Raw genomic sequence first — 27,413 nt, 5'->3', positions numbered from 1 at the left:
TGCATGGCTTAATAAGATGACCAGTGAGGGACCTTCCACCACCAGTGGATTAATCACATTTCCTGTATGACTAGTGTTCAACCCTAGTTGAGTAAATACTGATAGAGAAGCTTGCTGAATTAGTTTCTTTATTGACCTAGTATTGATTGTAGATAGGCCTTTACATTTATACTAAGAGGCACAAGAAAGACAAGGTCATATTTAGTGATCAGGCCATCATCAGATATCCATTTTGGGTATACCTTTGTGCTGCAGGCAAGTTTTGAAAGTGAATAATAACCTTTTCCCAGGACAGATAACCTTTAAAAGTCCCCAGTGTTTTCCCAGTGTGAGCCACAGCAGTGCACTGACAATAGAGACAGTGTTCTGGACCAGCCAGAGCCCCAGATCACATTTCCTGTTCCTGATTTAAGATCAACTCAGCTGACTACTGATACACTCTGCTCCTCAAAAACACAGCAACAGGCCCATCGCTCAAAGAGAGCGAGAGAGAGCGAGAGAGAGAGAAGATAAAAGATAGGGAGTATTTGGGAAATCAACAGAGTTAAAACAAAGACAGTAACTTTATCAAAACCAGCAAAAGCAGGCTTGTACCAGAAGGTAGTAACCTTATTCTTACTGACTGCAGGGTGCATTCGAAACAAAGAAACCCTTCTGTGTACATAGCCTTCTAACCTGGTATGCAGTAGTAGACGATTGTACACAGTGCACTACAGGCACATGGGCGACTTATAGTAGGAAGTCGGCATGAGAACCTGTTCTCTCAGTCAAATTATCTGTATGCCACGGGTTGGGTTTTTACATGAAAAAAACACATATATGTCAGTATTTCTGTGGGAGTGTGTGGGTGTGGGTGTGTAAAGGCCACATTCTCTCAGGCGACACCTGGTAATGGCAGGATCCCAGAGCAGAGGTGGAGGTTTATTGGTGGAGGTCCGATGTTCAGACCATTGACCTAAATCAGCTTATGCTTAGATATCAGTCACTGTTTCTTTTGAAGTACATAAAGGAAGTCAGCTGATGTTCCTGTCAATTGGTGGCTCATGTTTTCATTTGCATAACTGAGGGCAATGTTAAGGTGATGATTTGTGTGTGGTATGTCTGAATGAGGGTGTGTATTATTACGAATATACTATGTCAACACTCTCTTTTATTAAGCACCTGCTAGGTCATGAAAGTATCAATGTCAATTCTTTTAGCAGGAACATATATTGCTTGTGTCCTCAGGCAAGAAAGAGTTTCGGTCTCCTGCCAAGCTTATGACAGCACCCTGGGCCGAATTTAGCTCTGTTTCCCCCTTCCAAAAAAGATGACCCCTTGGAACCCACGGGAGAAAAAAATGAAACCATTTCAACAATTGTCAGTCTGTTTTGGTTGTGAGAAATCAAGCCAGAGAATCACACTAAAGAGCATGCTAGCTTGTGACATTCTCATATACGGACAACTCTACAGTGAGCTGGCGACCCCTAGTCGTTTTCCCGTGCCGCCTCAGGGACAACGCATCAAGAGAAGTCTTATAGCTCTCTGACCTCTGAACTTTTGGTTGAGGAGAGTACAGCAGCACAAAGGACAGCACAAAACAGTACAGATGACTATGACAGAAAGAAAGAAAGAGAAGGCTACATGATGAAAGGATCTCATATTTGCATGTGCTATTATCCTGTGGACAGTCAAGTGTAGGAATACATATGTTACTTCATAAGCCTTAGGGGAAAAAGGAAATGAGCTATGCAGGGTTTATTGACATGACAAACAAATGCCAAACTTCTGATTATGAGATATAAGCCACACATTATGATTGAAGTTTAATCTGCAAGTGTTTCGATAATGGAATAATCTTTTGAGTGATCTCTTTCAAGTAAAAGTCCCAAACAGTGTATTTTTCCAGCTTCTTAAACGTCAGGATTTACCACCTTTTCTTTGTTTTGTGTCATAGTAAATTGAATTTGATATACAAAGCTAGCAATTTAAATCATCACCTCTGGGATCTGGGAAGTTGTGGTTGACATTTTCTGACATGGCCAAACAATTTAAAAGCAATGAATCAAGATGTGATATTTTAGTTGTCAGTAACAATAAAATTCAGTTATTGTTATTAATAATAACTTTAAATAGCAAATACAATGGAAATGTTAAATCAAGACAAGTAAAGGTCAAATAAACTTAAAAATGCAGGCTATAAAACATGTATGTACTGCAATTTGTCAGCAATTTATATGGCCATACTGGGATAAGCCAATATCATCCAATATCATCAGCTCACTCATAGTAGTCCGCTGTATTAAACTCACTCTGTACCACATCTATTTGCAGTAGGACTGATATATATGAGGCTGAGGTTATCGACAGCCCCTCGCACACACGCCATACACATATAGAAGCATGTGTGGTCAATTGGGAATGCTATTAATACACTTATAAGCACAAACACATGCCACATGCTCATAAAAACAAGTGGTGCGATGCTATTAATATGTCGAGAAACAGCAACGCACTAACTCAATGTCATCAAACATATGTGCACTTGCATGATTACACGCGATAACACAAGTGTTTACTGACAGGTGACACTAAAAATAAACCGGCATGGTTACATGTACTGAAACTTATACAAAGAGCCACAGTGTTCTTGTTAAAGAAACAAATGGGCACTATTAATACACTGGTTCCAACACACGCCAGCACTGATGCACTGATACACATGTACATGCACCCTCAACTGTCGCACAAGCAGATCCTACTTATGCAAACACAAAGACCTGCTGTGTACACTCAAATGAAACAACTGCAAGCTATTAATACCTTAGCGCGTTATACGGTGGGCACACACACACACACACAAGCGCACACACATATGGATGCACACATAAGGAGATTGATACTCCAGCTGCTCGGAAGCAGAGGGACAGAATGTCCCCAACAGCTGTGGATTCCTCTAAACGTAAGGACGGGGGAGGGACAGAGCAATAGGTGGTGGGCTGGGGGATCTGCTGAAGGTGGCCAGCATGGCGGAGTAGCTGTCATAAAATTGTTATTGTGTTTATTAGCACAGTGAGCTCAGTGTCTGACTAATTATAAACTTTATGAATTTGCATTTAGCACAAGTTTGCATGCTTGACATCTCACTAGACACAATATTAATATTATGTGTTTATATTTCTCCTGACATTTTATCTTTGAACTCTTTCTGCTTTGTTGCTCATCTACCCAGGCATAAACCTCAAGGCTGCTGCTTGTGTTTACAGTATGTATACAAATAGTAACTAGCACTTAACCTGATGTGTGACTTCCAGACATAACTCCATCCAATACCACTGTGGAGTTCACTCCAGTCCAACAATAAACAAAGTACATTTTAGGGCCGCAGTGTGGATATAAATACCGCTGAAAGACATCTGTAACTCTCAAGCTGCAGAAAAGAGCCAATGAAGCCCTTCAACTAAAATAGCAGCTTCTTCTTGCTTAAATGAACTAAGAGGATGTTATGGTACAGACTAACTTTAGAAACAGGAAGTCACTGTTTCTGTGTGACTGTATGTATGTGTGTGTGTACGTGCACCAGTAAAGCCTATGCGTGTGTGCAGGTGTATGTGCTTCAATGTGTTGCTGCAGAAGGCCCACAGAAAGAGGATGATGGTTGTGAAACGAATATGCTATTACAGAAACCAGAAGTTTGTCTCCTGCCTATTTTTAGCACCGCAATGCTCAAATGAGAGAGACAGAAGCACGCACACAGATCTTATCTAGATGCAGTTCTCCTTATTTTTGAAATGTTCCAGATTTTATCTTATAAATAGCATTTCTTTTCAGTTTTCAAATATGTATCTTGCATTTTTAGAGCACAGTTGATGAACAGCAGACCGTGGAAAACAATGCTGGCTAAAAATACATGCACAATAGCAAATTCCTCTTGTCATGATGTGATGTTGAAACAAGTGCGTACTGTAAATGTCTGTTAAGATGATAAGAAGTATTCAGGTGCTTTTGAAATCTTTAAGGATCAGGTTGGAATAAAGCTTATTTGGCTTTTTGAATGTATCATGTGGTGACCAAGCTGGTTTTGTGTCCAGTCATATAACACTGTGAGTCTGCCACAGCTTCAGTATCAGCACAGAACCTGGCTTCATTAAACAAAGTAAATACAAGTCAGTTACTGTAGACCATGTGTCTCTGGGAAGACGTGTAGTGTCGCATCTTAAAAAAAAAAAAAAGAGACGTATGGTTGCTGCGGCTTGGTCTTCGCTGTTTTTTTAGGGTAAATACCGCAGGTGTTTCTTTTCTGTTCAGTAAGACTGACTTCCTGATCATTTCCTTTCTCTCAGGGGAGCTGACTTGTTTGGTAATCGAGTGTGTTTGTGTATGAAAAAGCGCATGCAGATTATGTGTGTCCCTGCCACCACCGTCATCCCCACTGCTCCGGTGATTGTTTAAAATATATTGAAACACACAGTCCTTCTTCTGATGATTTGTACTGTTCTGCTGTAACAGGTACTTCCTGTTTCACCTTTCCCCTATTTTTAGTACAGTAAGAACAGTAAAACTAATGCAAATCTCTCTGAAACAAGCCCTGACAACTTCTAGAGTAACGTATTGTTACTAACTGAAAGTAAAACTGGAATATTTCTCATTCTCTGAGATTATCTTTTGTCAGACATTTCTTGGCATCCTTGAGTTACCTGCCAAGGTAGGATTCCAGCGAGACACCGTGCAGCGCAAGAAGTGTGTAAACAGCAGCCATGATTTTTACAAGTGGCTTGTCATCCTGTGTTTTAGTTTTCACATAAAAGCTGGTTTTTATATCCCTTCTATCTGTTCCACACATAGCAGAAAAAATTCAAACACGGCTGTCCACATGAACAAATAGTGTTGTTATTATGAACTCTGCATTGGGCTATTAAGAAGGCCGGCAGAACTGAAACCACTTGGCTTAAACAGTGTGATATTATCTTGCACTGTAAATAGTCCTAGTCTTATTAACTCCCCGCCTGTTTTTTTTTGTTCTACTGAATGTCTCACTTGACCTGCAGTAATAAGACCGTGAGAGTCTTTTCTTCCTTAGAGGAATTCTGTTAATCCGAAACGCCTTCACAGACATGATTATTTCTCTTGCTGTTGGGAATGAGGGCCAAATAACGCCACTTGGGTCCGTACAGCCTACTGTATGACTCCTGCAAGAAGCAAATGTTGTGGGACTTGTGTGCAGCCTGTATATGGAGGTTTGTTTTGTTTTGCCATTTTGTTGCACTACTGAAAGTTAGATCTGATATCGTTGACTCTTGAACTTCTGGAAATGTTGTGGGCTCCTTTTAACGCAATGCTCCATTTCTGCTGGAGCTATTGTTCATTTTTATAGTAGACATTGAAGACTAAGCCCTCAAAACACCATCTACTAGACGTACGTGCATCTACGTTATTTTACCATTTTGATCTTTTGCTTTCTTAGTGTATCTTGTCAATGTAGTTAGTTTGATCATATAATCTAACCCCTGGATTACTTCCCAAACAAGTGTATATTTGCAATACAAGTATGCTTTTCTGATGTACTGTGGTATGAGAGGCAGTGTTGTTCATGCAAAGCTGTTACTGTGCGCCAGTGCTGTCCACAGTGAGTAACATAATTTAGCAGGGTATGCCAGTAAAGAAGCATCCACTTACAGGAATTATGTGAGTAATGTTGAGTAATATTTTGGGTTGAAGTCATTCAGGCATAAGGGTTCAGTAAATTTCCATGTCCTTCCCTCCCTCCTTCTGTCCCTCTACCCTAGAGGGAGCAAGGTGTCTCCTTCCATACTGTATCTGTCTACACTTTTGTATCAGTACCGAAACATTTCTCACCATGTCTATTGGTTTCTGGTGTCAGTCACATTGACACGTGAAAACAGTATCGAGTTATACATGAGCTTGCATACTTCTTTGTCTTGTTATGGTGCAACAAAAAAAAAAGGCATGAGAAAATTTTATGGCTGATGTTTCCTCAAGTTATTGTTGTATAGGTCATACCATTATGTCCATTTTATACTACTCATCATACAGTCAAATCATTTGCAGTAGAAAGTAAGGTTGCTCTAATATTTTTTACAGTGGCTTTTAGATTACATAGAAGGACCAAAATCTTTTTGCACTCCCCAGTACCTATAAAAAGACATCTGTCTTTAGTTAGGACACTGAAGCTTGGTTCAATTGTCTCACTTGTGCTAAATTTAGCTTTTTATTTCTTTCATTTTCGTAAAACCTGGAAAGGAGATGACAGATTGATGCACCTGACTCAAATGCCTTGACCACACAATGTTCAGATCCAACTCCCCACCCTGTTTCCTTCATTCTTTCTTTCTTTTGTGCCCCTCCAACCTCAACACACAAACACCCCTCTATTTTGCTTTCCTGAATGCAGCATTGGATAATGGCCAGTTCACTCGCAGCAGGAAGACTTGAATGAAGTGAAATATTACTGGTAAATGTGCAGAGTTCAAGTACAAGTACACATCTGGCCATACTTTTATGCCAAATCAACTGAGTGCACTTTTGATCATGTTTGTGTAAAGCACGAGCTGTAAACTCAAATTGTTCTTGTACTCTTTCTGTAGAGATAGATAGAATAAGATATTGACACTACATTTAATACTTGAAAATATGTTGATGAGCTATCTTTGGGCTTTGAAAAATAGTCAAAAATAAGATGAAAAGAAAACTATGAAACTTAGAGAGTAGTTTTTAACCTTTTAAACTTCCGTTCAGTGTTTGAAAATCCCCCTTCTCTGCTCTTAATCAGGGATTACTGTAGCATAACACTACCACACTCACACAGAAGGACTGACATTGATTTGCCCATGAACAGAGCAACAACTAATTTTATTTTGGCTTTTATTGTTTGTTTTTTTTTAGATTTATTAATACAACGGCACCTTCACAGTCAGTCAGCATGTCTGCTTTAGGCCTTAAAGAACAATAGATAGAAATACTCTCTCATATTACTGAGGTGACTCTGCTTTTTAACGTGTGTAACAGATATATATCCTATATATAGTGCATATAATATAGTATATTTTCTCCCTCTCTCTTTCTCTAGTGGATGTGATCATCAGCAATAAGGTTCCATTGTCCATACATGGAGAGCAGCCTATGGACCTAAGTGTGACCCAGAGGTTCTTACATCCAAGCCAAGATTCGGCCATGCTGGCCCCCCGCCCTCCCTTCTTTCTGGGACCCCTTACCCCTCAGCATTGCTCCCAGTTCTCCCAGGTAAGGACAGACTTTTGTGTCAACACTCTTGAACCAACTATAGGTTGACTGTGATAAAGGAAAAAGCTTCAGCAATGTAATGGGTTCAGCCGGTTTAAATAATCAGAAATACAATTTATTTCTGTATCATCAGCACTCTTTATACTGTTCGAAATTTAGCTTCATGAGTGAAAGGCAGATCGACCTCCTGCCACAACCACAAGAACAAGCCCGCTGCTTAAGCCTTTACAAAGGTTGAATACTCAGCACAAATGTGTAAAAAGCAGGCCAGCTTACAGTAAACAGACCACCATCTCAGCACTTTATTCTGATAGATGCTAAACATGGATGAACTGGTTGGTGAAGGTGCTGCTCTTGTGCTATATTTAATTAGTTTAATAGTTAGTAATTAGTTTTTTAGTTCTCTTTTTGTGCGAAACTCTCAAGGAGATTAGTCTGATCAGTGTTTACAACTTGTCACTTCTTTCTTCTCAGTATAACAGTGAGCACAGGAAGAGGGAGATGGAGGAGGAGAAAAGAGAAGAGCTACAACAGCTGATACGAAAGAAAAAGGATGAACAGAGTGAGTATAACATGTAGTGTATTTCTCCCTACTGTAATGTGTTTTCGTTGGTTTCCTGAAAGACCATTTGGTTATTGACGCGCTCTTCATCTGAGTCATAGCGCACACTTCACTAAAAAAAGAGGGGGATTTCCAACAGTACTGTGATGTATTCTCAGATTCCAAGGAAATTTGTACTCATATCAAAACAAAGTCAAATAAACACACTTGTTTCAAGAAACACTGTTTTTACCTTGTAGAGGAAATGAAGAGAGCACAGGAAAGTGACAAATATTCAGGATGCTGCTTGTCTCCCGACTTCTTCTTGATACTACAGTAATACACATACAGTACAGTCATTCACATACATGCAGTATAGTACTTTGCGAAGAAATGTTTTTCACCGTTCACTATCAAAACATTTTGTCATTATTTTATAATATCAACCTCGCTTTTGGCTGTAGGTCTACCCGTACCTGTCTTTTTTTCTGATGATGTGATTTTATCACCTGGTAGGTGCTGTCGCCAGCCCTCTGGTAAGGCAGAAACTTCGGGAACACATAATTATGAAGAGCCAGCCCACCCATGACAGAGTTACTCCCAACCACTGCAGTCCTACACCAGGATACAGGTGAGAGACATTTTATTGTTGTAATCCTGCAAAGCTCCTGCAGAGAAGGCCTCTTATATGTCATGTTTTAATAAAACTAATACAAGAATAATGATGGAATGAAAAAATAGAGCAAGAGTGATGAGGTCTATCCAATATTATGTTTGTTACCTAGGCTCCCGGTTCCTGACATATCCCCAAAGCCTCAGCCTACACCCTGTGACCAGCGTAATAACCTCGCCCTCCGCAGGACAGGTAAGATACCTCTGGTTGTTTTTGTCTGTGATGGGGGTTCAAGCTGTGAAGGTCACTGGTGATTTTCCATTTCAGGTCTCTTCTGTTGCGGCGCACTTTGTGTAATATGAGTTAGGCTCAAAGTCATCTAACTGCATAGCTCAGTGGGATATTTTGTTCAGTGTAATACTTCTTACTGTCTCAGCAAACTGTCATTATGTTACACATCAAGTCTAAAGCATAGGAAAATGAGAGAGAGAATGAATGTACCCCCGAGTGTCTTTTCAAGTGAGACGAAGGAAACTCATTAAGCACAAGGCCTGCAGCGCCAGAGAGACACTGAACAGTCATAAAAACAACAGCGACAGCAAGATACAAAGACTAAATCAGTTACATAACTTTAACTAAGGTATGTGTAAAATGAACTGCGTGAGAGTCCAGGGCAGGACTCCCTCACAGTGTGAATGAGAGTGGGAGTGTTTTTTATCCTACTGTACATATCTGTGAGTACACTAACCATTCAAAAGGCCATTATTTACTTTTGTTGCCCTAGAACCCCTAGGTGCCAGTACACACACACACACACCCTCGAGTGCTTTTTTTGGCTCAGTGTCAACACAAAGCTGCCTTTTATCTGCTCTGAGCCAGCCACTGATTGATTGTTTTGTTTGGGCTTATTAGAGCCTGACCAATGTAAACATGGAACTTTTTTATGCTATTGAGCAGAGATGAGGTATTTGCTCTGTTCAGCTGTGCAGCAGATTGCTTTGTACTGTGTGTGTGTGTGTGTGTGTGTGTGTGTGTTTGTGTGTGTGTGTGTGTGCGTGCGCTTCTTCACGTATTTATTTGTGTATATTTGTACAGTCTCTGAGCCCACTCTGAAGTGGAAGATAAAGAAGCTCATCAGTACGAGGCCAAACCCACTGCAGAGGAAGATCAGTGCCCCTCCCGCTGTCAAGCACAGGACAGAAACTCTGGGTAGGGTATCTACATTTAGGTGGCGCATTCTCATGATGTTATGCTTCTGCTTTTATTTTCACTGCTCTTGGTTATCGCTAACCTAATGTCGCTTTGTTGTGCCATTTCTATCTCTGGTACTTTTCAGCAGGTGACAAACACAAGATGTGTTTTTAGCGAAACAAAAATCACATAACTTCAACACGTACTGCGCCGACACATGTGGATTAATTTTCCGATTTATCATGAGCCATCTATTGTTGCTGTATGGACACGTTTGTTCTGACAGTGTTGGCTATCATAAGTTGATAGGTGTGTCTTAATTCTGTCACCCAGATTCCTCACCCAGCAGCAGCACCCCAGCATCAGGGAGCAGCTCACCCAATGACAGCCTCCATTCAGATAACGGCTCTCTGGCACATGAGGTAAGCCCTTCCATTATATTTGTATTACAGCAAGACTGCAGACTTCTGCACACATTAGCATACAATGAGTGCACAAGTTAAGGAACATTGTCTAGTTTAAGCATACATCAACAAAACACATGGGACAAGAATCTTCATGCACTTTTGTTTTATATTCATCGTGAATAATTCATAAAATATTTTTTGTCTATTTGTATTGTCCTACTTAGTGTATGATGATGCAAATGTCACTAGGGTTTTTCCGAACAGTTAAATGTTAATTAGGTGCCAAATGCAGTACACTAATGGTGCCCAATGCTTTAAACAGAGAAATCTGAGAAGGCCAGATGGTCCAATGTACAAATACATGTTACTTGATCACTCCTCATCTAATTAAAACATTAATATAAATCAGCTTTCTATTGACTACTTACATGATTTTCCTGGCTGGTTACAACAGTAGTGTGGGTTTTTATCACTTGTGGGGAAGCTTAAGCTCAGCTCGTTCCTCCCAATACATGTCGCTAAGGAGACAAGTTAAATTTTATTATGTAAATGTTGTGTGTTTTCATGTTTTCATGTTGGAATATGAGATAATTTGTGTGTGATTGTCTGTACGGATAATGTCTATAATGAATGTCTTGCTTAGGCACAGAGGTTGCTGCTGAAGAATGGCAATTTGGCTCATTACACCATGCCTCCCAACCCCACAGCCATGCCCAACATCACTGCTGGACTTCCCGCACATGTGAGTAAACAATAACTTCTGGGGTTCCCTTCAGGATCAACATTTACTCTTGATGTTTCATTTCATAACAATAACTACAAACAAGTTCCTGAATCATATGTCAAACACATGGATGCAAACAGGAGGAAAAGAAAAGTGAATTTACGGCTCACATAGATACACATTTATCTTACGCTGAATGTCTTAAATAGTGTCTGCACACTTCAGCACTTTGAATAGAATAGAAATGTGGTATATTCAAGGTTTCACTTCCATCTTGATCTCTGTGGTACTTTCATATCAAGTAAATCAGCCATGTGGTAGTTTACTTGCTTCATGACATTGTTAATGTGTTTTTTGATCAATCTCAATAGATTGCAAACAGCCCATTAAGCCCTTGGCTGATGTACTAACTCTCCATTTTGCTCATTTTTGTTAAGCTGCAACCAGCTGACAAGGGTTTCCCTAGTTCTGAGTAACCCCTCCAGCATTTCTGTGCATCATCTCCTCTTTTCTGTCCTCTTCCTCCAGGCTGACCTCCGGGTAGCAAGGCCATTGGCAGTATCTGCCCTGCATCAGGTCTACCTGCCTCTAGAAGGCAGCAATCCAGCCTCGGGCCAGCACCTGCAGCCTGTTCTCATACTGGAACCACATACCGGACTGGTGCACTCCCAACTTGTCTCTCGTGAGTTGTGTAACTGTAAATGTATTGTGCAGTAGAAACACAAAAATGTCAATATTCACACATATGTATTTGGATAGTGCACACATTTGTAGAATGTCAGAGATGGCAGGGTTAGTCCTGCCATCCAAATGTCCACTGGTACAGTGTACTGTGTTACTGTTACACTTCCATTTCACGCACTGCAAACATTGAAATGTGTCTTTTTGGACACATCAATTGCTTCTGTTTTAACTTAAACTAAAAAATGATACTCAATACCTCTTTCAATTACACAACAATAAAAATAAAAAAGTCCAGGGCACACAAAGGAGAATTAAAAAGTGTGCTCACGGTGCTAGTGCACAAAAAGTTTCTTAACACGTATTGAGAACCAGTTTCGAACAGAATGACGGTGTAACAATGGTGGGTATTATATTGTATTTGAATACATTACCATATGTATAATGAGTTATTTCTTTTGTTGCCATTTTAATTCTACACCTTATGTGTTTACCACACACACACTTACTTGCACCCTACTGCACCCCCCTTACTACCACCCTACCGTGCTTTTGAGGATTTGAGACAAAGAATTCCCTTTTCACTATTCTACGACCTTTGATACCAACCTGGTTTAATATCATTGGACAGGAGTCAAAATCAAGAAACTCTAAATGTAAGCTTTTATTTTGTTGTCTGTAATCAGGAAGTGATGAAATGTAGCAGTGGAAGTTTGTTAGTGGAGTAGTTTGGACAATCGATAGCCTTCTTAAGTTCTCTTCAGGTGCCAAACACAGTGAGCAGAGTTTGTTTATAAGCAGTCTGATTAATATTTGATGTATAAATTAAAAGTGAATGAATCTTTAAGTATTATATGTGCATTTGTGATGGTATGTTCAGTTGACTTGTTTAAGCAGGAAAGACACAGGTCTAATCAATAATGACCACATTCCATGTAGGTGTGAAAGTTCAGGGTCCCTCCCATCATTAACGTCACGAGTAACACCTGCACTTCTTTTAAAACGAGTCAAAATGTCTGCTGTAAAAATGCTCTCTTCATTTTAAATCAGAGCCTGGAGGAATGTTTATGTCCTCTGTCTTGTGCTATATTTCATTTGCCTGAATATTATAAAGAGCACAAGGGTGCCCCCTACTGGGCACTTGAGAGTGATGCAGTTCTGCTAACAGAAATTCAGGTGTAAACGTAAACAACATTATCATATCAGAGTTTCCCTTCCTGCCTCCTCTCCTTCTGTCTGCCCTCATCTTTATTAATAAACTCCTCTCTCTCTCTCTTCCTCTCTGCAGTTCATGGTTTGAGCTCCGTTCCTCTGCAGCAGCAGCCTCATCTGTCCAGAAGGGAAGGTGTGGTCACCTTGTCCTCCCACAGACCCCTGGAGCGAACACGTTCAGAGCCTCCACCCTACAGCCATTCACCCCTTACTCTGCATGCTAGTCATCACTCACACACCCAGCACCACCTGCCTCAGCTTTACCACAAGAGCGGGCCGGAGAGGTTCAAGCAGAATGCACACCTGAGCAAGGTGAGAGGAGGAAGACATAGATACAAGCACACACATAAACAAACTAGCACTAATAGAAATAGAACTAGCACTAATAGAAGTAGAAATCATGAGTTAATATCAGTTGTATACAAATGCATGTTAAAGAGACCATCATCAACTGTAACACTGTAAAACGTATACTTTATATTAGACAAGCAAGTCCATTGAGAAGCCTCGTCTGACACAGATCCCATCGGAAGACATGGACCTGGAGGAGATCGGATCAGGATCTGGCTCAGGGCCAGGGTCTGTGTGTAGCTCAGAACCAGGCTCAGTGTGTGAGGACAACTACCGCAGGAGACAGAGCACTGCCAGCTCCGACTCAGTTTACGACACAGAGTCCACTACCTCCTCTCGGGAGAGCTTGATCGAGGCCTCACATTCCCTCAGTCAGGTATTAAATTGCAGGACAATTAACTTTATTTCGGGTTTTTTTTTAGATATTTTTTTTGGCCTTTTCAAATTTATTGGACAGAGACAGCTGAAAAGTGACAGGAATGTGGGGAGAGAGAGACAGGGGAAATGACATGTAGCAAAGGGCCTGGGTCAGATTCGAACCCTGGACTGAGCCTTTGTACATGCGGAGGACGCTCTACCAACTGACCTAATCGACACCCTGAGTTTATTTAGTTTTTAATTGAATACATTATTTATCCTGTGACTAATGATGAAGGAAAAAATTTGCATCCCTTGTTCTTATGCACAATCATTTATGTTTTACAACATCAGGGGGCGCTGTAGCTTTATTTACTGTATACAATACATGAAAAGAGTGAGAGTTACAGTTTTGTGGCAGCATGCTTGGCAATGCTAAATTTTCTTCATCAGTTGCTTGTTCTAGACAACCAATATTAAATTGACCAAATAATGAGTAGTTACAGTGTACTACTGAGAGGCGTTTGACTTATGAGTATGTGGAATTTTAGACCCGTTAGCCCTTTGCCATGTGTTGCTGCTAAAAAATGCTCTTTCATTCCCTGTTCTCCACTTCACCCACTGCCCTGGGAACCACAGAGGCAGTTGATCCTTAGGCCAAGTCTCTATCTGGACCCCCCGGGTGTATCTGCCCTAATTTGGCCTCACCAACCTCTGGTTCGGACCCAGTCCTCCCCAGCCTCCACCTCCCTGCCTCCTCCTCCACATCCACCCACCACCATACCTTCTCTGTCTCTGTCCAGCCCTGCTGCAGACACCCAGCTACATTTCACCACAGGTAAGGAAAACATTTTTTGATCAGGAAAATATTAAAAGAAGCCCTTAATCCCACTACCGGGTGACATATTGTAGTTACAATTCATGTATGATTGGATCATGAAATACTGATAAAGAAAAATCAGGTCAAGATTAAACATGTGTTTGTGTGTATCTAGGTCTGGTTTATGACGCTCAGATGCAGAAGCACCAGTGTACCTGTGGGGACAACAGCCGCCACCCTGAGCATGCTGGGAGGGTTCAGAGCATCTGGTCCAGACTACATGAAAGAGGTCTCAGGAGCCAGTGTGAGGTATGGCACACACACATACACACAGACACACACATTACACTTACCAGCAGATGTATGCTAGTCAGTATTATATGCACTATATATTTTTTTGTGTGTGTTTGTGTGTAGCGTATCCGCAGTAGGAAGGCCACTCTTGAAGAGTTGCAGTCAGTCCATTCAGAGAAACATGTGCTTCTGTTCGGCACCAACCCGCTCAACCGCCTCAAGCTGGACAACCGCAAGCTGGCTGGTAATATCAGTAATAATATACTGTAAAAAAATCCTAATATTACTTAATAACAATAGTAATCATAATCATAATAAAATAAACGTCCATGACAGTTGATGTTGATGAAATGATCTCTTGCAGGAATCATATCCCAACAGATTTTTGTGATGTTACCATGTGGAGGAGTTGGGGTGAGTGCCTCACACACATCACAGACCTCTTTAAAACACAAGTCATGTGGGAATCTTTCCATTTATCTAATTGCATTACTGAACAGCAAACATTACATGGCTGATTATGCCTCATTACGCAATTAAACTAATATTACTACAAATTGCTAATGCTATTGTGTTTGGCTAAGATAAGTTTGAAAAACAATCAGAAATCACAAGGCTGTACAAGGGTGAGATGTGAAAAAAAAAAGGAAGAAAGAGGGTACACATGGAGACTGCAGCTTGAACGGGTGCGTGGCAGTAAAGCAGGGAATAAGAATACAAAAGAAGAAAAAGAAGATGAAATATGAAGGTATGGTAGCAGATGGAGTTTAACAATGGACCATGAAGATGTTTTCTTCTCTGATGTGACTCAACACAGATAATAATGCAATGAGAAACTGTTGTGACGCATGGAGGAGAGGAGAGGAGAGGAGAGGAGAGGAGAGGAGAGGAGGTAGGGGAAAAAAAGAAGGGGGCAGGGTGTCAGTTGATAAGACGACTGATCTGACTGGATTTCCGGGCCTTGGCTGCTCTGGTGAAGAGGGGTGATTGGAACAAGATGGCAAAGTCTGTGATAAAAGAAATTCCTCTGATTTCATTGTTCCACCGCAGCACACCACCAATGTGAGTCTTAAAACAAGGAGTGAAACACAAGATGGAGTTTACAGAGAGAACTGATGCAACAAAGAAATCGGATGTGAACAAAATAAGACGCTCAACAACAATCATTAGTATCCACGGAAATTCAAGGACCACGTCACATTTCTCTTTTTTTAAATACACTACAAGAACACAGTGCACTGTAAGAATAGATTAATTAAAACGATTCATTTCCAAATAAAGGAAGCACATAGTAAACTTTATGTGTTCTGATTAGTTTGTAAATCCTCATAGACAGAACTGTTCAATGTGGACTCCCTACTGGCCCACAGCAGCTCGACTAAATGAAATGTTACTGATGGGTCTGAAACACAAAAAGGAAAGTTATTTCTTTAGTTAACATCTGTGGCTGACTTTTAAACTGACTTTACGTGTCTTATCACTGTTTTCCCTAACAGGTAGATATAGATACAATCTGGAATGAACTTCACACATCAGCGGCTTCCCGCATTGCTGCAGGATGCGTCACTGACCTGGCACTAAAGGTGGCACAAGGAGAGCTGAAGGTGTGTCTTAGCAAATGCTTTAAATACTGTATTACAGTAAATACTATGTGTCTTCTCAGAGATTTAAGAGCTGCAGTGAAGCAGGTTATGGGTAAACATCATTATATACAGTAGAGCTTTGGAAGCTCCCTTAGCTCTTGTCTGCAGTGTTTAACATACAGTATATACAGCAGGATAACCAGGCAGAACTTAAAAGATCTGAACTGTGGTCATGGCCAATAAAAGCAGCAAGGTGTTAAAGTTTTCGCTCTCCTCTCACAGAATGGCTTTGCAGTGGTGAGGCCCCCTGGACACCATGCCAACCACTCCTCCCCGCTGTAAGTACAGCAGCACACACACACACACACACACACACACACACACACACACACACACACACACACACACACACACACACACACACACACACACACACATACATACACATACATACCAGGAGCCAGGAGGTCTCTGCAAAGTGTTTCAAAGGATTTATTACAGATCAGCTACACTTCTGAGAAAGAGAGAGAGAGGGAGTGTGTGTGTGTGTGTGCGTGCGTGCGCATGTGTGTGTCTGAGTGTGATGTGTGTTACCTGGCTGATGCCCGAGGCAAACTACCTCCTCCGCTCAGTTTCTTTTAAACTTTCAAGACACATTGTGTGTGTGTGTGTGTGTGTGTGCACACTGAGTTTGTGTGCATGGATTTGTGTCTTTGATAGGAGACATTAGCCAAGTAACCACATTCAGCTGGGACTGTGTGTGTGCTCAGCAGTGCTTGTCACTGGTTATTTATGGGATGATAATGACTTTTCTTGATGAGCAGTTTGGACAGTGTATATGATATACCGTCTACACACACACGCACAAAAGCGCTCACAGTTTACGACCCGTGCTGACACTGCCACTTCCAACATTCCTCCATTGTTTTTCATACATCAACACTTTTTTGCATACCTTTACTGTAGACAGTGAGTGTTGAGGGAACTGCTGCGCCAAGTTGTGAGTTCATTTCTCTGAAATCATCAAACACGTCCTGCCAGAAATTCACACTGTTATCATTTGGAATGCGAAGTGAATTTTCATGATAAGCTTGGTTTTCTGTTTGTCACAAAATTTGTGGGTTCTGCATTTCTCAGGAGTGCAAAAGTTTAGAATCAGCATAATGTGAGGAGCCATTTTTATTTGTCAGCAGTGGAAGATGGAATACAAAAACAACTTGAAATGAAACATCCTCATTTCTCAAATATTTGCAATAAATGTTCGTCTGGCAGGAGTTTCTCTGTATGACTTGCACAATAGAGTCAGTGCTGTTATTGTCACAACCTGGACCGAATAGTCACCACAGGACGCCACAGCACTAGAGACATGTCTTAGAGGTTCCTAAGGACCATATGGTGATTCTATGATATTAATTTACTGAAGATGTCCTGATGAACACATGTGGCTGCCTTTCTTCCTGTCTGTTTGTCCACAGGGGCTTCTGTTTCTTCAACTCTGTTGCCATCGCTGCCAAACAGCTCCAACACAAACTCAACGTCAGCAAGATCCTCATCGTGGACTGGGTGAGGACCCACCACATGACGAGCATCACTGGTCCCCACATGGAGAAGAATAAACAGACAAAAACACACATGCACAGGCACACAAATGTATCATGGGCATAGACGAAGTCCCAGAAGCAGAGCAGTGCTTGACAGTAGCGCTCCTATTTATCATTTAGCTAATTGTACTGTTATGCCAAAGCCAAATATCCCCTCAGGGACGATAAAGTATCTCTTATCTCTTATCTCTGGTCTCCATGTGTGATCTGAACTGTCACATTTACTTAGAACCGACACGCAGTAATATGAACACGCACCTACACACACACATGCAGATATTGATCCGCAGCCAGGTGGTCGTCTCTGTTCACCATGTGTGTATACATGAGCCTGCACCATCTCTTTACACTCACTGCGCTGTATGACATACACAAACACTAATTACTACCTGCTTCATCAAAAAGGTTTTAGGATTAAAACACACTTGCCATCGACAGGCAAAGTCTTGCAGCTTTTACAGACCCTGTTTTATGTTTAACATGTATATCATAATAGGAGCGATGAAGTTCTTACGTGATTGTGATTTGATAGTTTTCAACAAATATGTTGTAAATATGTGTGAAATACCTGCTTCGACCTCCTAAACTGTCATCCAATCATTATCCAGGACATTCACCATGGCAACGGCACCCAGGAAGCCTTCTACAATGACCCGAGTGTGCTGTACATCTCTCTACATCGCTTTGACGATGGAAACTTCTTTCCCGGTAGTGGACATCCCAGTGAGGTAGGTAGTCTTCCACAGCAGTGCTGTGTTTTTCTGCTTTTGTTTATGTCGTCATGGTGATGTCTGGTTGTTTGCTTGTGTTTGTGTGTCTCTGCATGTACCTAAATTCTTGCGAACACTATAACTAACACAGGTTCTCTTTATAGAGTAGATCTGAGTGAACTATACATATATAAGACAGCCATTTTTTATTAGACTTTGACTTCTGCTGTGATTATGTGATTCCAGTGGGACATTAGGCAACCCAAGAGCCTTGTGTTTCGCATATACTTGTCAAAACAGGAAAGATTATTGTAACAATCATTTCAGGAATAATCTGCATGATTTAAAGCCCCAATTACAACCGCAATTTGGTCATGATGACTGATATTCATGGTCGCCGAGTCAGCACTGCACAGGGAAAAAAAATGAAACAGGTTAGAGTGGATATAGGATTATTTTGTCTACGACCAGCTGGAGCTGTCACAATGAGATCAAACATATTTTAGTTATACTCCTGAAATCTAAGCATGTGCATGTGATATGATCATGTGCATGTAATGAGCTGGTTACAATACAAATCTGAACACAATGTGCTTTTCTTTGAATTTAATCTTTTAATCATTCAGAATATCATTTTCATAAATAACTTAAAATGCAATTTACAATATCATATTGGCTTTTGTCCAATGTCATTCTTGCATCGTCTTTATCTGCACGAGAACTTTTATTCAACATGATGTTTCCAAATGTCATGTTTATGAGTTACGTCATTGTCTCCCCTTTGCAAATGTGTTCATCTAGTGAACTCACCATAAGCCCATCACTTGATTTTGTATATCCACTGTAGATTTGTTTCCCTTGCTCTAGTTTATTTAATAAACTTCAGGGCTTTGGATGTTGGAACTTCACAACAGGATGTGTACAGTCGGATTGCATGCCTATGTTTGAATACAGGAAATTGAGATGCCTATGAATTCTGCCTGCGGTCTTGCCAGAAACCAAGTGTGATGACTATTCCCAGTCAGATGAATTGACCCCAACCCACGGTGGCATTCACCATCCATTCAGTCCCCCCACCTCCCCTGATCTTACTCTCCCATCCTTCCCCCACAATAATGAGGATAAAAAAGTCAATGTTTTCCCATAAAATCCCCCAATGAGGGACGGTACATAAAACGCTCTGCTGGCTTGGATGTGGCTTTGCCTTAAGTGGCCCCTCAACCTCTGTTGAGCTGTGTGGTAAACCTCTGGAGTCTCGCTGTCCCCCGTGTAGGTATATAACACACCATGGGGTAGGGGTGTGATGTCATAGCCATAACAGAGAGTGCCGAGTACCACACAGAAACCAGCGAAGGCCTAATCCAGTCCAGCAACTCTTGAAACATGAAAGAAAGAAAAAGGACAGAGAGGAGTGCAAGAGACTTGGAGCAATAGCAGGAATTGTGTGTGTGTGTGTGTGTGCGTCCATATGCACGCGCGCATGCATGCGGGTACATTACTAGTTGGCAAGGGACAGGAGGCCTCATGTGTTTTTCGTTTGCCCTGTGAACATCCCGTCCACTGAGAGAAGAATGGAGACAGACGCTCTGCGATGCTCATCAGCATTCTTTCAAACATCCTCTCACACCCATACACACACACATTTATACACACACACACACACACACAAAGGAAATTACCACGCCTTGTTGCCAAGAGTATGTCAATCAACCTCCTCATTCTGCCCTCAAACTGACACATTGACTGATGGTGAAGGGCTTAGAGAACAGCTAAATGGCTGCTAGCAGGACTACAAAGAGAGAGGCAGGAATCTTTAAACCTTCTTTCCAAGACCCGGGCCTCAGTTCACTCTCTGCCCCAAATATGTGAGGTCAAACTGAGAGAACCTCCATCAACTCTGCCTGGCATTCTGGGAGTACACGTCAATCTCAAGACAGCTAAAATCCACCACTTAAATCATTTACATTATGTGATATGAGCAGTATACCATGTAAGTTGTATTTGACATGTCATATCAAAAAACTACTAAGCTTCCATACAGTACAATTATATACAAACAATATGTTATTAGCACATAAATAGAACATTTTACAACATACAGAATGTGATTGTTATGCATTGTTTTTATGTATATCAGTCAGTGTTTGCCAAATGTGAAATGTTTCCCAGTATAGCTGCAGCCTTAAGCTTGGGAATCATAAACGGGTGTAGCTCTGTTGTGGCTCAGAGTGATTTATAAGGCCATTTGACAAATTGTATCAAAATCAAAATGGAGGGACAGGGGTGTTGAATTAATAGCCATCCGTCTTTCATTTAGGAATCATAATCACTCCCTGGTGTTGCCTTAAAGAGATTCAGTCACTTTTCCTCAATTGCTGCAATGCAAGGTTTTGCAACAGCCGTGTTGATTTTGTGAACATTTGACACAAATCTGTCATTGTCACATAGTTTCTCAACCTTCAGGGACTCGTTAACTTTCTTGACATTCACAGAGATTCTTTCTCTCTCTTAGTCTCACTCTCTCTCTCTCTCCCTTCATTCAGGTGGGTGCAGGTGCAGGCGAGGGCTTCAATGTGAACGTAGGATGGACAGGGGGTTTGAACCCTCCCATGGGTGATGCAGAGTACCTGGCTGCCTTCAGGTAAAGAATAAAATCAACTTGTTTTTCAGAGTCACATTAAAGTTGCATCTAGTGTTGCTTGTAATATTTCTATGTTGATGCATTCAGGTTATTCTAATTGGAAGCGGTGTGGAGCTCTGCTGAGTCATCTGCTGAACAGCAGCCTTTTGACATTATCCCTTTTACAACAACAGTTTTGCATATTGCAAGTGTCTCCAACACTAGAAAGCTTTTGTGTTGCGCACTTAAAACGTTCATGTATTGAAACCTGACAACACAAATGCACCCGGCAAACATGCCAATTTCAGTCCAACTAAATACAAAGACTCTTCTCTCCCACACAAAATTATTATTTTCTAATCAGCTTTCAATCAGTTGCATTACATTATTGTTAAGGTAGATATTCACAAACCCCTAAGGTATGCACTAGTAAATAATAATAATAAAAAAACACCTCTTATTTTTTAAGAGGAATAATAATAATTTTTGTTCACCACTGTGAATGACAAGTGTGTGCGCCAGAAGGACAATAACAATGAGCAATTATTTTTCTCCTCCTGGTTGAATGCCATTCTCAAATTGTAGAGGTCAGAACGCCTATCTGCACTAGAAGGCAACACTCGATATAATCATGCATTTATATACCGTAATGTTAGAACTTGTTCACTGTAGTATTTCAAGCAGGTTTCATATCTGATTACTAATTTAAATCAATTTGTATTAGAGGTACATTAATATAGATTGATATAACTCCATCAATTGTTCAGCTAAAACCCTGCACTATTGCAACACACCTTTCCTCATTTCTTTCAAGTCATTTTTTCCTGAATGAATATAGTATGGTTCTGCTCTACACTGTAATGAACTCAGAGTGTTTCTGTCAGCATTACTGGCTCACCACCAGAACCATGTGAGCTCTACATGGTTCTGCATGCAGCAGACACAGTGGGTGGGCGCCTCGTCAAAGGAAAGATGCTAATGAGCTAACCCATACTGGTAAAAAATCCATAGAGCCAATAGGCAGGCTCGGAAACACTAAGTCCAGTGTTTACTGGAGCTCTGGATGCTAATTAAGAAACAACTGGTCTTTTCCTGAGCAGGCGTCTGGTTTTGGTATTTTTCATCCAGTTTGGGAAATGGCAAATGTTTTCATGTGTAAAACTTCCTCACTTAACCACACTGTAGTACTGTACCGTATTGTGTGTTACCCCTAGAAACTTTGCCCTGTATCAAAGCTCTGTGGAGCAGGAATGTCCTGGTGGTCCAGTGGTTTGAGGCACATACCATGTAGCTCTGATGTCCGGGGTGCATATCCGGCCAAAGACCTTTGTCACCGTGGGGAACAACCCCATATTTACACCCACTGTCAACTATCTAATTAAGGCAAAAACAAAAATCCACTTTCTGTAAAAACACACACTACACACACAAAGTTTTGAATCATTTTTCAGTGGACTTTGCCACCATTCGGTGGATTAACTGGTGCGAATAAATGCATAACACGCTATACAGACATAATTTAATGCATCATGAATTCATGCTTATGCAATTAAGTATCTAGTCTGGTGCCAGTTGTGTAATTCAATTTGAATACATGATTTAGACGACAGGGTGTTCCAGACTGTGTGTTTCTCTCCAGGATGGAACAGAAAACTAGCCAGAGTGCGGTTGTTGATGATGTGTCTCTGTTTTTGGGTGTGTGTTAGTGACAGGGGAAATATTGTGGTCAAGAGTGGCGGTAGAACTCCAGTACAATCAAAAGAAGTGTCATGACGTAGTGTGTGTGTGTGTGTATGTGTGGAGGATTACTAAGGTGGTTACAATTGTAGTTCAGTCTAATCACCGGTAGCACGGCACACACGCAACATTCCGTTTTAAAGGAAGATAATAAGAGTATATCTCTTTTTGGCCCGTGCATAGCATGTATGTGTGCATGCTCATATTTTCATGTGCATTTCTAGGTGGCTACTGACGAATAACAAACTACGGAGGAGAGGAGAAGAGAGGAGAAGAAGTGGGGGGTGCATTGTTAGGGAATCCAAAGGCGGCGTAATTAGGCCCAATGGATCCCAGATGGCTGGCTGTCAGTGACGTGAGAAGAGGGACGAGCTCCTAATAGGAACCAGACGCACACAAACGCCTTTGAACTGCCGCTGAGAGAGAGGGAGAGAGAGAGAGTAAGAGAGAAGGAGAGCGAGAGAATCAAACGCGGCATGGGCTGTGCGCTCTTGCTAAATAACTGGCAGCAGGAGAGGAGAGGAAGTGAGGAGGAGAGCATAGAAGCGAGGAAAGTGGTCTCCCCTGAGTAGAGCATACAGTATGTGGGCGTCTCAGTCCAGATATGTCAAAGGTCTCATTTTTATCTGCTTGTGTCACTCGCGAAAACAGAAACTATTCAGCGTTTGCCACCTGCCTAAAGTTGTGTGTTAGTCTTTCCTTCAACCTGTCTTTAGAACTTTACACACGTGCAGCAAAGGTTTGCAGAGCGCTCATGCTCCTTTTTTTTCAGCGGTGCTCTGCTTCACATTTAAACAGTTGCACACATTCACACCTGGGAGCTACCCCACCTTCTAGTCTTGGCCTCTTACCAGAAGCGGATCAAGAACAGAGATCAAGCAGTTGGAACATGGCCTTTGATAATTTATCTTTCATCATTTTTGACTGTATGGAGTTTACACTGAAGTAAATGTTTGCAGTTAACAATCCAGAAAAGAAGTATTTCGTCGTACGAGTGTTCCAGGCGCAAATCAATCATCTCAACTATGCGTTGACGGCAGTTTGAAGCTTTTTACTTTACATGCAACTTAAGATTCTGTTAATTACAATAAGTAATCTTTTTCAGTCTATCCTGATGTCAAATCAATCCCATGATGACTTCCTCTCTCGCATTGTTATATAGTATTCACCGTTCCAAGTTCTCATTTTATCACAAATTATGAACACCTGTTGAAAACAGGATTTCTCAAATGTACTGTCTAATTTCAGCCAGGCCACAGGGTTTGAATGAATGCAACGCACGATAGCAGCATGTTGTTTCCTCTCTTCCTCCTGCAGAGCCGTGGTGATGCCCATTGCGCACGAGTTTTCCCCTGATGTGGTGCTCGTGTCAGCTGGCTTTGATGCCGTCGAAGGACATTCGTCATCACTGGGAGGCTACAAGGTCACAGCCAAGTGTAAGCTCCAAGCAGCCGCTTATTCACATGCAGCACACATTCCTGTTAACATACTGTCAGTCACAGATATAGATATAGTTAACATCACACAAATTACCTAATCATACATATCTACACTCATATGTTCAAAACATTTAGCTTAATGAATGATGGAATAAAGTTTTTTTTTTTTACTTTTTTACTGGTTAGAATTGATATAATTAGTTGGTCCTGCGTGTTATTTACTCACCCAGATTGTGTTAATAGGGAGCTCTTACTAACCTGTGGGACAAATTGCAGAATCATAAAGCTTGTTCATTACTCAGACTGTTTTCAGGTGGATAAACACTCTTTCACAGCTGAACAGCCTTATTGATGTCAGACATTAGCACCACGCATGAGGAACTGTGGAATGCCAGAGTTTTGATCAAAACAAACCAAAACTTCCTGAGCGCAGTTACAAAGAGAAATGTTTGTAATGCAGAGTCAGTCTGTGCACTGATTTGAGAAGATCTTGAGGAACTACCTTTTAATTTTGAATAAAATGTAGATTCATAAATCTCATATATAGTAAATATATTCTAATTGATGAGTGCTGATCCTAATAGAAGTGAGAGGCATCTACGAGGTGACACCAGCATGTAAACATTCACAACAACTTAAGGACTCCTTAAATCTTGTTAATCAACAGAGATATCCCAGACCTCAGATCACTGTCTGGCTTAACCTGTGTGTGTTTGTGTGTTGCTCTCTACCAGGTTTTGGCTTCCTCACCCGTCAGCTGATGTCACTGGCCGGGGGTCGGGTGGTCCTAGCTCTGGAGGGGGGACACGACCTCAAAGCCATCTGTGATGCCTCTGAAGCTTGCGTCAGCGCCTTGCTGGGCATGGAAGTGAGTGTGTGTGTGTTTGTGTGTGTGTCTCTATAGAGATACACAGTATGTTCCGTCCTCTAACCACTTGTTGTTTCCCAGGTGGAGCCTCTGTCCCAGACTGTGTTGGACCAGAAGCCTTGTGAAAACGCTGTCAAGTCACTGCAGAGAGTCATCCAGGTTCAGGGTGAGGACTGATATCTCAACACAACACAACCCGTAGCATCCAGAGCTCTCGGCAGCACGTCATTCAGAGGGTTTGGAGCACTGTGAAAAATATACACAGACACGTTATCTGTTGTAATGAGTCTTGATGAATTCATCAACAAAGAAATCCAAATGCAAACAACTAGTGGAACAAGGACAAGACAATGATCCGTGTGCAGAACACTCAATTGTGAGGTCCAGTGCCATGGAAATAAATAAATAAACAAAAAAAACACCCACTTTAGCTTTTTTTCATCCTATGAGAAAGCATCTTCTGTCCAGAGTCCTGAATGTTTTCAGTAAATTTCAACAGACCAACTCAATTATTTTGTCTTGAAATTTTAGGAATGCTTAAGAACTTTTTAAATATGGACATAAGGTATGAATTAGGATATTCAGATATGGAGCTGAGGAGCAGAAGCACAGAGTTCAGAGTTGTATTATTTCGCCATCTTGTCTGCAGAACTGTCCCCGCTGTCCAAGCCAGCAGCTGCAGCAGCCAGTGTAGAGTACATCAGCTGCCTGTTCACTGTCACTGTTCACTGCTCTTCACCTTTTAATATTCAAAAAGGAAAATGTTTTTTTCATATATATATATAGTTTATTATAGATGAAGAGGAAATGATTCGCTTAAATTCCATATTTAACACACAGGTGCTGATCCTTCATTCTACTAGTTATACTGATTGTTTGCAAGCATCAAAAAAACTTTTCCCTGCCATTTGCTGTTTCTATTCTTCCTCTGAAGTCGTTCCCATTTTTCTTTATTTAACCTGCAACTTTTCCCGTTGCCTTTACTTTCTCGCTCCCTCCACAGTCTGTTGATTCAGTTGAAAAGCAAATGTCACATACCTTTGTAAAATGTTGCAATAAATGTGAGCTGAATAATAATAGGTCAGGCTGAAGGGTTTTCAGGAAGTCTTTTATATTGGCCAAGTTGTTATTGCGCCTCTGTGTTGGCTGTACATGCCTTTATATGAAGATGAGAAATGATCAAAGAAATACACCTGTTACTGTTGCACCAGCTAATGGTGTCATAACCATTAAGTCATAGCATCTTCTTCACTTACATGGGTGGATTTAAAGTTGAGTCAGTTTTTATTGATAAAGAGCGTCGGTACAACCGGTACAGCATTCATCATCGTCTACCCTTACACTCTCGACTCAGACATGGAAAACATTTAGGCACAATCAATATTTCAGAGCATATTTGCTACCAGAGTAATGTTTTATTTAACTCAAAGCATTTTATATTTATCGAGTTAGGCAAATATTTTTTAATTTTCTGTCCGCTTTTCTAGTTTCTGCAATGTGTTCAGCTTTTTTGCATTTCCATTCTCTGTGACTCTGGTCTGTATTTCTCCACTTAGCACCTCCCTCTGTATCCTCATCCCCCCTGCTCTCTTTGGCCACCTCTCCTCCTTTACATCCCTGTCTCCCATCCCTCCCTCCAGCCGTCCCACACACAGACAGACACACACACACGGCCGCCCTGGCTCCAATTATCTTCAAACACTTCTCTGGCACACGACCTTCGCAACATCCCCTCCTGATTGCACACAAATGTTATCCCAACCAAATTAGATTAATTAAAAATATTTGCAAAGCCACAAGAATGTTAAGCCCATAATTTAAGCCCGGGGTGAAATATATGTGAGTTGCATGCACAGCCAGAACACACACGCGCTCATAGACGAACACGTTCACAAACAATGATTGATTTTACTTCCACTGTGTGTCACAGGACTCAGGCCTGGAGACCTTGAGAGAACAGATTGAATTTGAGTTTACATTTCTGAAATTATCAACATGGACATTTAGACCACGGGCTGTTTATAACACAGTCAATGCTTATATTCAGATCAAACGGCTACAACTGGTGGATCAAACACAAAAGTGCTGCTTTTTAATAATGCAGTGCAGGCACTTTCCCTCCAGGAACCATTCAGGATGAAAACAACACTGAAATGCTGACAACTGAGGCCATTAATCTTTCTCTCGTTCTCCTTCCTTCCTCCTCTCCCTCTTTTTCATCTTCTTGCCTCCTGCAGGTGAGTACTGGCAGAGTGTAAAGGACTCGGCCGACACAGTGGATCTGTCCTACCTGCAGGCGCAGAGACGGCGGCTGAGACGAGACTCTGACAGTGAGGCTGTCAGCGCCATCGCCTCGCTGTCGATGGGTGCTGACAGGTAAGGATGTCGTTTTTGATACCACCTGCTTCAACGTCATTACGGCGCT

At 41.3% G+C, this 27,413-nt stretch overlaps 1 protein-coding gene across 6 annotated transcripts in view; it reads left to right on the top strand.

The window, feature by feature from the left end:
* Positions 1–27,413, top strand: part of LOC104937657 (histone deacetylase 7) — a 38,520-nt gene that overhangs the window by 8,589 nt on the left and 2,518 nt on the right. For 3 of the 6 annotated variants that reach the window (XM_010754052.3, XM_010753976.3, XM_019267637.2), the window contains exons 2-24: positions 7,067–7,239; positions 7,714–7,801; positions 8,297–8,411; positions 8,566–8,645; positions 9,489–9,602; positions 9,918–10,006; positions 10,635–10,733; positions 11,244–11,397; positions 12,685–12,920; positions 13,093–13,335; positions 13,956–14,154; positions 14,312–14,445; positions 14,554–14,674; positions 14,795–14,844; positions 15,927–16,034; positions 16,296–16,351; positions 17,489–17,576; positions 18,223–18,342; positions 20,868–20,965; positions 23,999–24,117; positions 24,855–24,988; positions 25,070–25,154; positions 27,226–27,364. In XM_010754052.3, coding sequence (XP_010752354.2) covers positions 7,067–7,239; positions 7,714–7,801; positions 8,297–8,411; positions 8,566–8,645; positions 9,489–9,602; positions 9,918–10,006; positions 10,635–10,733; positions 11,244–11,397; positions 12,685–12,920; positions 13,093–13,335; positions 13,956–14,154; positions 14,312–14,445; positions 14,554–14,674; positions 14,795–14,844; positions 15,927–16,034; positions 16,296–16,351; positions 17,489–17,576; positions 18,223–18,342; positions 20,868–20,965; positions 23,999–24,117; positions 24,855–24,988; positions 25,070–25,154; positions 27,226–27,364 — 2,842 coding nt within the window. The other 3 variants (XM_027279207.1, XM_019267636.2, XM_019267639.2) reach the window with 3 other exon arrangements.

The sequence above is a fragment of the Larimichthys crocea genome, chromosome VI, assembly GCF_000972845.2.
Source record: "Larimichthys crocea isolate SSNF chromosome VI, L_crocea_2.0, whole genome shotgun sequence".
Classification (NCBI taxonomy): domain Eukaryota; kingdom Metazoa; phylum Chordata; class Actinopteri; family Sciaenidae; genus Larimichthys; species Larimichthys crocea.
This window is presented reverse-complemented; position numbering and strand designations above follow the sequence as displayed.